The 14,124-nt window shown below is 44.6% G+C and overlaps 1 protein-coding gene across 3 annotated transcripts in view; it reads left to right on the top strand.

Moving 5' to 3' along the window:
- The first annotated feature begins 241 nt into the window (after window positions 1-241).
- Window positions 242-14,124, top strand: part of Kmt2a (lysine methyltransferase 2A) — an 84,412-nt gene continuing 70,529 nt past the window's right edge. For 2 of the 3 annotated variants that reach the window (XM_051197258.1, XM_051197257.1), the window contains exon 1: window positions 242-713. In XM_051197258.1, the coding sequence (XP_051053215.1) occupies window positions 288-713 (426 nt within the window). In that variant the 5' untranslated portion in view covers window positions 242-287. The remainder of the gene's footprint in view (window positions 714-14,124) is intronic. The other variant, XM_051197259.1, reaches the window with a different exon arrangement.

The following is a 14,124-nucleotide window of genomic DNA, read 5'->3' as shown; positions in this document are numbered from 1 at the left end:
GGAGGGCGGGGCATGCACTTATCCAGGTTGCGGGGCGGGAGGAGCCGGGCCCGGGGCTCGGCATAGAGCAGCGGCCGCTGGGCGGCGGAGGCGGGGGCCAGAGGCCCATATGCAGATTGCAGGGCAGGCGAGCGCCACCCGGCGCTCTGCAGAGGGCCGCGGGGTGCGGGCGGCCGGGCGGCGCCAGGCGGGTTAGGCAGGTTCCGGGGCCCGCCGCTCCCCCCTCCGCCTCCCCGCCCCCCTGTGTTGTCGCCTCTCCCTCTCGCTGCTTCACTTACGGGGCGAACATGGCGCACAGCTGTCGGTGGCGCTTCCCCGCCCGACCCGGGACCACCGGGGGCGGTGGCGGCGGGGGGCGCCGGGGCCTAGGGGGCGCCCCGCGGCAACGCGTCCCGGCCTTGCTGCTTCCCCCCGGGCCCCCGGCCGGCGGTGGCGGCCCCGGGGCGCCCCCCTCCCCCCCGGCGGTGGCGGCGGCGGCGGCGGGAAGCAGCGGGGCTGGGGTTCCAGGGGGAGCGGCCGCCGCCTCAGCAGCCTCTTCGTCGTCTGCCTCGTCTTCGTCTTCGTCATCGTCCTCAGCCTCCTCAGGGCCGGCCCTGCTCCGGGTGGGCCCGGGCTTCGACGCGGCGCTGCAGGTCTCGGCCGCCATCGGCACCAACCTGCGCCGGTTCCGGGCAGTGTTTGGAGAGAGCGGCGGGGGAGGCGGCAGCGGAGAGGTAAGGGGGCGAGGAACCCCCAGGTCCGGAGTCTCGACCCTCTGCGTAGCCCTTCCCCTCCCCCATCCAGGTTTGAGGAGCATCCCAATTCTGGAAACATCCTGGGGTCCCTAATCCAGGGCAAATGGCCCTCCCATCTTGGGACCCCCTCATGGGCTGCAGACCCCCAGGCACCCTTACCCGGGGGTTCAGACCCTTCAGGCTAAGGGCGTTTACCCTCCACTCCTCCTTCCCTTGGACCCTTCCCCAAATCCCTTGGCACAGACCCCCTTGCGGGGGTTTCCCATCCCGGGACTGAACCCCTCCTCCCTTTCACAGATTACCTCATCCGAGCCAGATTCCTCCCTCCCTCTGCCAGAGACCTGATCCCGCCACATCTCCGCCTCCCTTCCTGGGCAGATGTGTTACTCCTAGGGCAGTCTTCCCCTTGGACATCTCTCGGTTACTGGCTTCATCCAGGGCCACGTTCTGGCCCTTGGGAAATCCACGTCCCTTTCTGCACCTTGCTTTCGAAAAACCTAACCAACCCTCCATCTCCAGCCAGGTCTTCACCTTGCCAGCCACTCCCCCTTCTCTCACCCCTACTCCCAGCCCACTCCCACCTCTGCACACCGGGCCTCCTCGTCCCGCCCTACCCCAGGGAAACCTACCCTCTCTACCTTGCCTGTTCTCATCTCTCTTGCGAAGATAACTGCTCTCCCCTGCATTCGTCCCTTTACCCATCTTTCAGGGCTGTAGTTCCTAGGCTGCTGGTGTCAGGGATTTACCTCCAACTCCACCCCTTTCCCTCCTTTAGATGAAGGACCAGAGATGTGTTAGAGGGAAACGGCCCAGTGTCCCCCTAGGTTTGGAGCAGAGCTACTTATCAGCATTCTCCTTGAGAGGAGCAGGCTTTCCCTCCAGCTCTAGAGAAAGGGGCCCCCGGTGAGGGGTGATGTTTGTGGGGGGACTTGGGCAGCATCCTCCCAAGGGAAGCAGCTGCTCTCTTACCCCACCCACTGCGCCCGAGAGCTTGTAGCCTCTGGCCCCGGTTCCCTCCCGCCCTTCTCTCTCTCTTTTTTCCTCGTCATTTTATTATTGATCCACTTTTTCCTAGGCCAATCCTGGGGCTTGGGAGGGGTGGAGGAAAGCCGGGTTGGGGTGAGAGTAGATAAGGGACAGTTTTACGTTAGTGTGGTGGCGGTGGTGGTTGGTTTGGGTTGGGAAAAAGCGGAGGATTATGAAGCAAAGTTAGTCTTTAGGAGGAGGTAAGGTTATCTACGATTCCTATTAGGAGATTAAAGGTGGGTGAAGGGTCAGTGCTTTGCCCCTTCCCAGTTAGTAAACGGTTGAGAACCGGGATGCTTTGATATATATTATTCAGCTTTTTTCAGCAAAAAGGAAAGTTGCCCTGGGAAGGGAAGTTGAGTTCAGGTTCAGTCAGTGGTGTTGCGCATTTGTTTTCCATTGGATGCCGAGAGGGCAGTTTGAATTGCAGGGGAGGGGGGAGAATGGGATGGGGGATGCTAGGGGGAGGAAGAGCAGCTGCCAGGGGCTGAAGTGAAGGGGGGTAGTGCTGCTCTGGAGTGCTGTTGATTGAAACAGAAAGGGAAAGATAGTAACCAGCCGTTTCCTGCGTACGCTGCCGTTGGGGCACACAAAATATCCTGGGCAAACCCCTTGTGGCCCGTTATGACCTGCACCCCTTTAGATTTAGCAAAGGCCTTGGGAAGATGGGGAGGGAGGAGATCCTAGGGACCCCTGCCCCTCCTTTCATGGAGCTGCCCTCCCCCTCCCATTTTAAGTTGTTAGTCTCCCAGCCTCCTTTTAAAAATTGTTTCTAAGGCAGCCAGCTTAGGAGACTGCAACCCGCCTTCTGACAGCCAGGAGGATATGATGGGGGCGTGTTCCTTGCTGTGTAGCTAGCTAGCTGCACCGTCCTCTTTGCCTGCTCTCCTAGCGTCTCCAACTCCTTTCCCCAGCCTTCAGAACGCTGCTGCAGTGAGCAGGGTTGTTTGAGAGTGATTTATTGGTTGCTGTGGATTATTTTATTTTTTTTGAAAGGCCAATTTTGTATTTTTTAAGCTAACAACACAGATCCCATGTAGTTGGAGAACCAAAGGCCTCATACATGACAAAAAGGCCGAACCGTTCAGGTGACTTGCATGGAGTTGGTGCTTAAATGTGAGTTGATTTTGCTTTTTTAAAAGATATGGAAGAAAAAAGAAAGTCTTACATTGACATCATTTACCTCTGTGTTTTCAAAACTGAGACTTGACTGGTTATATGTAGAATTATAGTCTCGTGTATATTTGAGCAGAATAGGAAAGTCTCTAATAGGAGTTGGTGTGCTTTATGGGCATACTTGAAGCAGCAGCATTTTGTTGTTAGGCGTGCTTATGCATTTTGTACCGAAGGACCGTGTATCCAAGCTCCAAATGTTCTTATCACATATTCAAAATCGAAGTTTCATAGCAACAGCTTCCAATCATAACCTTTCAAGAGACTGGTTAGGAAGAGAGACACCTGGTTTCAGGGACCTAATGTCTGGACATCAGAATATTGTGTCTGTTGGTCTTTGACAAACTACCTGTGAAGTTTTAATCAGGTGCTGACAGTTTCTTAACTATCCGTATTATGGTTGTGAGATAGCTCTTTATTTGGCCTTAATGGGTCATTTGTCATGTAAAACTTGTCGGGGAATTTCAGTCAGTACAAATAAGATCAAGTACAATAGAGAGGAAGTTTTCTCTTTAGAACCTGTGCCTGACCGGTAATCACTCTTTTATTGTGAGAAGGGTGGTTCACTCCTTCCATTAAATTCCAGCGTTATTTTTCTCCTAAACTGGGCTTGGATGAGATGTTGGTATGCTTTCTATCTGGTTGGTAGTTTGAGGCCATGTAACACTGGCTGGTGGTATGTGCTGTTCATGGTAAACCAGAGTGACAGCCTCTTTCAGTATAGAAACCAAGTATTTGGTGACACAGTCTTGCACATCAGTAATGAGAGCCCCACAGGTCTTCCTCTGGGCTGACATACTTACATTACCCTAAAAGTTGCTTCTTAGAATTTATCCATGTTTCTTAGTAGGTCTTGTCTGAACTATTGGAATGAATAACCCCCAGAACAATTCTAACCTCTTTATGTTGTGGTTTACTTTAAGTGAACAATGACTTGAAGTTGCACATAATCAAAGCCAAGTTCTAAAGCTAGGTGACAGAACTTCCAGATCCCCTTGTAGGAGCCGTGTTACTCACAGAAGACCTGTTCTCCATTGCCATTGGTTCTTTGCTCTCCTTGGATCGAAATCTCTCTGGTAACAACTATGTGAGTTCCTTGGGATTGCATTCTATTATAATGAGGTGATTTTTCAAAATACATGGGTGGGCGTTGTGGTGAGTTAGAAAGTGGAACCCAGGCTTTACTGAACCATCTTCTGTAGGACATCACAGAGGTCCGTATCTTGTGCTGCTTTTCCATATTCTTCATAGTGTTAGCAGCTGTCTCAGGTGATACTCCAGTTGCTATGTTTGTCCTCTAAATAAGCACCTTTGCAGCATCTTCTGTTGACTGGAATTTGCAGCAATTTAACAGAAAATTTCAGAAATATTTTAGCAGCCAGCCATCTTCATTGATTTCCTATGCCTCTCCTATCACTCTCAACATGTTAAAAGTGGTTTTCTCTTGATCTCAATACTGCACATTTTAATTATGTGATATTAAAACTGAATTACAGCATCGGCACATATTTGTTTTCATCTAAAGTCTCAGTGAAGTCCCTGTAGCCTGAGGCAGGCTTTTAGGTTGAGCTTAGAAAAGGGGTACTTTTCTAGCTGGAAGGCAGCTGGAGAGTGTCTAGGACTTTGTTTTCCTTTTAATTAAAAAAAGTTTAATGTTAACCAGGTGTATGTACCCAAAGAATTGTTCTTTCATTGCCTTTGCATTCATCCAGAGCTTGGCAGAAGGTGAATGAAGCTGAGAGAACACAGTGGGGTGGACATCAGTGGGTGTGAGCTCTGTTTTATTCATCTCTCTGTCACTGTCCGTTAGGACATGCTGAGAAATTCATATTTTTTATTTGTTCTTTTTTTGAAACAGGGTTTTATTAGGTAGACCAGGCTGGCCTTAAATTCGTGGAGATCTGCCATCCTATACTTCCTGAGTGCTGGGATCAAAGGCACATGCCTCCATGCTTAACTGAGTAATTCACTTGTAACCTTAAATTTCTGATATGTTTTACTAAATAGCTCATAAACCTTTCTGTTTGATGATTCTTATTCCTTTCTTCTTTATCTACATCATTGAGACATGGTCTTTCCATGTAGCTCATCATCATCATCAACACACAGTCTTGCCGAGTAGCCCTGGTTGTCCTGGGACCCCCCCTCCCCCCCATGAAGACCAGGCTAGCCTTGGATTTGACAATCCTCCTAGCTTGCTGTCTTACAAGTGTTGGGATTTCAGGCATGCATCACCACACCTAGAATTTCTTATTCTGAGTTTGTTTTTTTTATTTTTATTTTTTTTTTTTTAGTGAGACTCTTTGGTGCCTTTTAATATCGGATTATTTGCCCATTTAACTATCATTATTATTAGGAGAAATTTCAACTTGGTGGGAAAGTGTTCATTGTATGAAAAATCAACCATAAGGATTTTGCTGAAGTCAACAAGAAAGATGGAGATACTTTTGCATTAGGATGTAGCTGTGTTACTCGTGCTCATCTTGAATTCTAGGCTCAAGCAGTTCTGCCTCAGCCTCCTAAGAGCTGGGACTACAGACACATATCACTGTACCTGACTTGAAGATCAAGTTTGAAATAAAATTCTGAGCACCTGTACGAACTTCAGCATTATTCCTTTGTTTGACTAAATTTGTTTTCATTGTTGGATGATGTATTTCTTTAGATGTATGAGTTTTTAAATGAAAAGATAAATCCAGAGCAATAAATACCTCCTTTGAGTGAAGCAGCTATTAGTAAGTTCTGTAACAAAGTGCTTAATATTAGGAATGCAGTCTTAAGGCCTTTTTCTGTTTCATGTCCCCATGTTTCCCTCTCAATTACGCATCTCAAGGCAAATGCTCCTGGAGGAAATTATTCACAAAATAGTGAGTTCCCTTCTGATTTGAAGTTAAGAGAAAATGCTCCCGTTTGGGCTTCATTTCTCATCCCTGCTCACCTTGGAGCTGTCCTTCCAGAGAACAGCTGTGCAGCCTGTGCCCGCCAGTTGCCTCCCTTACTCAGTGGCTGGAGGGGGTGGCAGCAGTACTTTTGCCTGCTCGGAGGCGTAACAGACTGCAACGCCTCTCTCTCCTTTGGACACTCACTGTGTTTTAATTGTAGGTCTCCTAATTAAGATCTCTTTGTGCCTGCCCACATTCCTCTAGTGTTGGCACAGAACTTCAGCTCCCTCCTAGTACTTAACTGAAGGCCCTCAATCGGGCCTTTTGTGAATGTCTTGTCTCCATTCTTCTGCCAAGGTGGAGAGCCTGGTGGCCTGGGTTTTGAGGGAGGGGGAGATTTGTGACTGTCACTGTACTAGTAGGAACCTTTTTGGGGATTGCTGCGATGGACCCTTTCTTTGTTGGCATATCATTTTCCTGGATTAAGAAAGGTGAAGTTACTAATGAATCTGGCATGATGCACTTACATTTCAACCAGATTCTTAACCCTCTAGGCACGAGTAGGAAACAGATGTCAGAGAGTTCACAGTTACAAACTACTTGCCCTGCGCTCATGAAGATTGGCTCATGAGATTTGAGGAATTAAGTTTTATCTTGGATTAAATCACAAGCTGTGATTTTTGTGGGCTGCTAGGTTGTGAGGATAAATTATTATGAAGTTATTGATTGACCCCAAATTGTACCAGATTTTAGGAACACAGAATAAAATAGCTTTAAGATTGGGATTGGTATTAGCTTTTTTAAAATTACATTTATTGTGCCTGCACATGTGTGAGTGTTTGTGTATGTAAGAGCCTGTATGGATCTCAGAAGACAACTTGTAGGAGTTGGTTCTCTCCTTCCACCACGTGGGATCTAGGGATCAAATTGAGGTCGGCAGGTTTGCCAGCAAAAGCCTTTACCTACTGAGACTTCCCATGGGCCCCTGAATTAACTTTTAAAATTAAAATTGCCTTGCTAATAGTAGGTGCCATTATTTCTGAGGTCAGGAACTGGCTGAACTAAGCTTCTAGAATAGTTTCAGAATAAGCTAGAATAATTTTTATAAAGAGTAGCTCAGCATTGGTTTCCACTATACTTGTGCTCAAAATATAACCTACCCTTTCATAGGTCTGCAGTGTAGCATGCTAGAGGAAATGGGGAGTCTTTATGAAGAAGGATCTTAAATCCTTCACCTGGGCCCAGATGGTTTCATTGATCACATCACTACCAGGGCAGCAGACAAAGGGCTATTTTGTTGTTGTTATTCTCATTTCTTGGTGTTGAAGGCCTGAAAGGAGGAAGTACAGGATCTTTTATGGCATGCATTAAATAAGCTGCAGGCCTGTGCTCTTATACCTGAGTGGGTGGTTTTATGGCTTAATTCTCTAATTGCTGGCATTTATGACAGTGTGGATGCTACTGGCCCTGTGGCTGAGGTAGATTATGCTGGGAATAGGGAGAGATGAGGGGCCCTTTTGTTAGCCTTTCATTTTCTCCTTCAATAAGGTCTCTGAGAAAGCCCTGAGGAAATGCTCAGACACTAGAACTGAGAGAATGGCTTCCCATAAAATGGTCCTTTATGTTTTTAAAAGGGATGGGTTGCTTTTCTTGACCTATCCAAAGAAATCCATACCACCACTGTTAAATATTTCAATGAGTTTTTACCTTGTCAGGTTACACACTTCATGTGAAGCCAACCATGAGGCTGAAGCCATCACCTAAGGTTGCTTTTAAAGGCCTGACTTGTAGTTGTAGGCTTGTAGAGAGTACAAGTTCCCTTGTAGGGTTAGTACAAAGCTTCCTGGAAGCCAGGCTTGGTTTAATTTTTTAGATTCAGAGTAGACCACCCTGATAAGTCTTAGTTTAATAAAGGTATAAATGTAAGAGTTAGTTGGCAGTTTTCTGTACAGTGCGTGAAAATTCCCCCTTCTTTGAAATGAGTAGTTGTTTTTCTATTTGACAAATAGACTGGAGGGATTTCCCCAGATGTATTACCTCTCATTCTTGCTGCAGCAAGACAGTATGAGGTACTGATGGGGTGGAGTCTGTTTCACTGGTGTTTATTTCAGCATTGGAGTTCCTGCTCTATGTTTTCCTGCATTGCTGGTTTTGTATTTTGTTGCAGTGTTTGTAGATGTGTTGATGATTGTGAGTAGCAGGAACCTTTCTGACATCTGTACTTCCTGAGCGCCCTGACCCTCATTGCCCATGCGCTGCTGAAATAGCATTGTCTCATTCTCGTTTTACTGCATCAAAGTACTTGTGGCTCTCTGTCTTGAGATAGGACAGTCTGAGTTGTGAAGAGTGGTGTTGGAGGAAATGTTTTCATTGGACTCACTTTTGAACTTGTTTCAAAAAAACTAGGGAGAAGTTGATCACACAATCATAACAAATATGTCACCTCTCAAGCAATGAATATTGATAGGTGCCTGAAATGTAGCTTTTGCCCATTCATGAAAACAGACTAATTTTTAGATCAAACAAGTACTGTCCCTAGATTATTGCCTTTAATTATAAGCAGTAGAATCTTGTGGATAACATCTCTTTAAGCTTGGTTTATGAGGAAATCCTCTTGTAATCTCTCTGACTGGGAGTTTTTAATTGTGCATATATAAATACCTTTACAAAGGGGATGGCAAATCACACAGTCTAATCTGGAATAGTGTGAGATGATATAGTACAATGATTCAGGGCGGCTAAGACTAGGCTGCCTGGGTTCAAATCTTAATTTAGCCATGTATTAGCTGAATGCTCTTGCAGAGTATAACTTTCTTCACGATTTAGTTTCTTCATTTGCAAATTGGGGGTAATCATGCTTCATGGAGTATTTTGAGGCTTAATTGAGACCATGCATGCAAAGCACTTAGTACTTTGCTTAGCACATAGGGAACCATAGTTGTTATCAGAAAGAAATTAAAAGGGCATGAGAGCTGTAACCTTTTCAACATAACTGGATTGTTTTATTATATTGAGATATGCCCACACGTGTGTGTGTGTGTGTGTGTGTGTGTGTGTGTGTGTGTGTATGTGTGTGTGTACAAACCTATTTGAGTGTGGTGGTTGACCCCAAACCCTGACACTACAAATGCTCAATGTGTCCTGACTTCAGAATGTTACTGATTTTGCTCTGGGTTTCAAGTTACCTGTAAGCTAGGTGGAACCAAACTGAAGGACAACTACCCATCTTGGTAACAGAAGGTATCATTTGGTAGCCAAGGAAAACATCATCAGAGATAAGATCCAGAGAAGGGAGAAAGCAGGGAAGGTTTTTGGCTCTTGAGTTGTGGGATGATCAGGCCCAGGCAGCTGCATACGGGTTGTTACCTTGGTTTATATGACTAAGAGTTTTAATATTTTTAATAATGGAATCACTTGGTGATCCTTTAACCAAAAACCCAGGGTTGGGTTTTGTTTTGGTTTTGATTTTTTTGCCTCCCAGGTTCAGATCCATTGCTTTGTAATTGGTTACTGTTTGATGTTCCTCAAGTTTCAATTTGGACAGAATCAATGTTGATCTATAGTAGCATTTCTCTACATGTGGGGGTTGTAGCCCCATGGGGGGTGTCAAACTACTCTTTCACAGAGTTAGCCTAAGACCACCAGAAAACAGATATTTGCATTATGATTCATTACAGTAGCAAAATTACAGTTCAGAAGTAGCAATGAGAATAATTTTGTGGTTGGGGGGGACAACATGAACTGTATTAAAGAGTCACAGCATTAGGAAGGTTGAGAACCAGTAGTCTAGAGAAAACAGTGCAGTACAGTTAACAGTTTAATTATAGATGAGATGTTGAGTTGTAAGTTGCTAGTTCTGAGGATTGGAACTTGTTATTGTTATCGAGAAATAACAACTTCAAGTAGTGAAAAAAATGAATTAAAGTTTGAGAGAGAATAGTAAGTTTAAGAAGGAAAAATAAAGGGCTGGAGATAGGATTCCATAGGTAGGAGTGCTGTGTGCTTGTATTGAAGACCTATGTTTGATTCCCAGATGGCAACACAGCCAGTTCCAGGGGACCCAGTGCCCTCTTGTGGCTTTTGTAGGCACCATGAACTGACACAGTGCACAAACATAAATGCAGGAAAAACATCCATACACATAAAAAATATGGAAAAATTTAAGTGTTTCTGACTCATTAAAAAAAGGAAGCATACAATTCTGTAGTACCTCTCTTTTTTAAAATAGTTTTATTTGGGGGTCTGGAGAGACAGACAGCTCAGCAATTACTGCTCTTGCAGAAGAATGGACTAGATGTCAAGCACCCACATGGTGCTTCACAACCATTCATAACTAATTCTAGGGAATCTGAAGCCTTCTTCTGGCTTCCTCATGCACCAGATATGCACATGATGTGTATACATACATATAAATGTTTTGCCTAAATGTATGTATGTATGTTTGTGAACTGTGCATGCAGTAGTATCTGCCATAGGAGGGTGTCAGATACCCTGGAACTGTAGTTAGAGGTGGTTGTGAGCCATCATGTGAGTGCTGGGAAGAGAACTCAAATCCTCTGCAAAGAGCAGCAAGTGCTCTTAACCACTGAAACATCTTTAATCTTTCTAGCCCTGCAGTGCCTCTCTTAAATGAGGACATATTTGGGGCTAGTAAGTTGGCTCAGTGAATAAAAGGTGCTTGACACAGAACTTGATGACCTGAGTTCGATCCCTGTATCTTCGGCAAGTTGATTCCTGACCTCCACAGGTGCACTGTGGCATACACACACTTGCACTCCTGCACACAGATCATACACACATACAAAATAAACATAGCCAAACTTTTTAGAAAAGGAAATGCTTACTAAAACACTACATGACATCTTTAGTAGGTCCGGGCAATAAATTTCCTTGAGTCATGTATCTAGGAAGCGGCAGAGCTAAGATTCAAACCCTAATGTGCATCCTCTGAGTTCACTCTTGGTCTGTGCATTGTGTTATGGTCCTTCTCTTCCCATCCCATCCACTGGTGTCTGAGTCTATCCATTATGCCATTGTAGCATCTCTTTAGTCTGGCTCTGCTGTTCAGTCTGGACGGTCTCACTTAAGTCCATTACTGAGGATCATTATGGTGGGCTCCTCCCTTTTTACTGCACACAGTATCCCCAGTGCTTTCCTTAAACAGAGAGAATTCTGTTCCTGTTTTCCTAAAGCTCTTTGACTTCTCACAAATAGATGATTTTACATTCTCAGCCCTTCATAGCTCACTTAGCCTGCATGTCTACATTTGGACGTTATCTGCTGAGTGTACTTTCTTACTTCTTTGCTACTTCTGCATCGGACAGGGGGACCATTGGTGTGTCCTCTTTGGTCCTGATGCTCTGCCTCAGTGCATCTGCAGACCTCTCTGCTTGAGCCTTCACTTCTTCACCTGCCCCTGGGTTTTTATTCAACTATGCTTAACTCAGATCTCCCTATCGTAACTCTCCCATGAAATATTCACAGATACTGCTGTGAGTTGAAATCAGTTTCTCCTTTATTAAAATTTGTACCCAATCCTCGAAGAGCTTTCTTAGTCCAGGCTTCCTTTCATTGTGGATACCTATAAATTCATCTGTATTTGCCCCAATAGTTTATGACTCCCTTTAAGACTCAATGATTTCTAAGTCGATATTTGCTTTACAGTGTAAAGTGTATTTGTTTTGTGTAAAATGGATCAGTGGCTACTGAATGTTTAGGAACACTTTGCAAGGGTTTATTATAATAAACTAGGAGAACTTGTGCACCACTAGGTAATTATTGGCTTGGTTTTTAAGAAAACAATACGTAGACTGGGGAGATGGCTCAGTTGGTAAGAGTATTTGCTGCACAGGCATGAGGACATGAATTTGGATGATTAGCATCCATGTAAGAGCCAGGCATGATGCATGTATCTGGAACTCTAGTACTAAGATAAGTGGAGACAGGTAGAGCCTTGGAGCTCATTGGTCATCCAGCTTTGTCAAAAAAAATGTTCAGCTCTGGGTACATTGAGAGAACTTCAAGGGGCTAATAAGGCAGAGAGTGGTATCGTCCCCTGGCCTGTGTACCAGCATGCATACCCCACACACATGTACATAATGCAAATATGGCAGAGGAAAGTGTAATAAAGAGTCCATCACAGGCCTTGTCATTATTAATTTTTGAGAGAAGGTCTTGCTATGTAATCCCGACTGGCCTGGGACTCCCTATGTAGACCAGGTTGCTCTCAAACTCAGGTATCCACCTGCCTCTGCCTCCCGCGTAGGACTGAGTTTAAAGGTACTCCCAGGTGTTTGGAAGTGATGTTGGGGTATTCTGATTAGATGGCATTATCTTTTATGTAGATAACATTTAGCACTGATCAGCCCCTTACTTGAATGTTGTTTTCATTTCTAGGTTCCTCAGTTTAAAAAGGATGAGGAGACCTTGGAGATGGTTGTGTGGAGACTCAAAAGATGGCAGTATGATTGGAAGTCAGGAAAGGTTGAGGGAATGGAAGGTGAAGAGATAACTACAATTTTTCAAAGGTCATGAATGGATTCACTATTAGGGATGGTAATCTTTTGTTCTCTAGCCCCACTGATACTAGAATAACAGAAAATAGGGTTAAACTGAATGGGGACAGTTGAAAAAAAGAACTTGTTGCTAGTGATGGTTGTCATAGTGATGGGAAAATGTTACCAAAATAATGCCCCGTGGAGGTAAATTTTAAAAATACAGTTCTGTCTACATATGTATAAAGTGACCTCTCTGTCTTCACTTCCTGTGAATCAATAAATACAGCTCCTTGAGGACATGGGTCGTGTTTTATATCTTTTACTATTATCCCCAAGGGATCCTAGGGCCTCACTGGGTCTTCAGGAAGTATTTGATTTGAATTGTCGATTTATAACAATAATTAATTTTTGCAGAAAGCTTCCAGAGAGATGTCATCCAGAGAAATGAAATAATGGTTTTTTGCAGTGGTTTTATAGGAAGATAAAATTTTTTTAGAGTGATGCTAAAAGACAAATCTTAGACATCAAAAGGAACTAGGAATAACAAGATGTGATCCTCATACAGGAAATAAATTGCCTAGCAATTTCATGCCCATTTCCAGTTGTGTGTTGAAGAGGAAGGCTCCAGAACACCCTTTCTCAAGGTTCCACTGCTTGGGGGGGGGGGTGGGATTGTAACAGGTGCTTGCGAGTTGCTTCCAGTCTAACATCAACTTGCTTCATGTGAACGAGTCTTAAGTAAACCTCTGACCCTTGGCTTTTGAGTCTGTGTGGAGGGTTTGCATCACTCAGAATGAAACCCTTTTAGATATGTTGGGTTGCAGAAAGCATTTCCTGTACAGTCAGACTGAGAGCTGTGAATTGGGATTATTCATCTAGATTACTAAAGCTCTGGGCTGAGTTAATATGAATACCAGCCCTCTTTCCCACCGCCAGGACCTCAGTTGGGGTTGCTGAACTGTTAGAAGTTTTGAATTTAGTACTGGAATTGTGTATGAATGCCTTCTTACAAGTGATAAAAGAATCAACTACTGAGTTTATTCTCTTAAATTTCATCAAGTCACGTCCACTTTTTAACCCATTTCTCTCCTAGAATGACTGCAGTTCATAGAAACTGGTTGGCAGCAGGAATGCTGCAAGTGTTGCCTAATTGAAGGGCTGGTTGCAGTGTTCAGAAACTGGAGCTCTAGGGAAGAGCAGACTAAGACTTGGCTTGTAGATTTTAGTTGCGAACCATACTGGTCTACATTCACTGAGGGCGAAGAGAAGCACACAATCCTCCTACGTTTTCTCTGTTCTTGTTTTTGTTTTTATTTGTTTTGAGACAGGGTCTCATTATGTAGACCAGGCTGGCCTTGAACTCACAGAGATCAGTATGCCTTTGCCTCCTGAGTGCTGGGATCAGAGGTGTGTGTTACCACACTGCTCTCTGTTTTCTTTCTTCTTGAGAGCCTCTACATCAGAGCAATTAAAAAAAAAAAATACCAGGGACTTCCAAAAAAATGTAGTTAATGCCACCTATTGTAGCCTTCTCAGAAATTGATAGCAAACTTCCAAATATGATGTAGTTGTCAGGAGAGTATGAGTTTCCTGACTTTAATATTTGAACACTAAGTTCTAAAGAACAATGAGTCTGATGGGAACCTGGTAGCTTTGTTGCTTTTCTAAGTGGGATGCTTCATGTTACTCCTTTGTAGAGAGATGGCCCTGTTTACTTTAGAGGGGAGGAAGCTGTGGCGTTCTTAGTGATACCCAAGTTGCTGTTGGTCATTCACTAGCCCATGGTTCTGAAAGGAAAGATGAAACTGGACT

Source organism: Phodopus roborovskii, unplaced genomic scaffold, assembly GCF_943737965.1.
Source record: "Phodopus roborovskii unplaced genomic scaffold, PHOROB, whole genome shotgun sequence".
NCBI lineage: Eukaryota > Metazoa > Chordata > Mammalia > Rodentia > Cricetidae > Phodopus > Phodopus roborovskii.
Note: the sequence above shows the minus strand (reverse complement) of the source record. Positions and strands in the feature narration are given on the sequence as shown.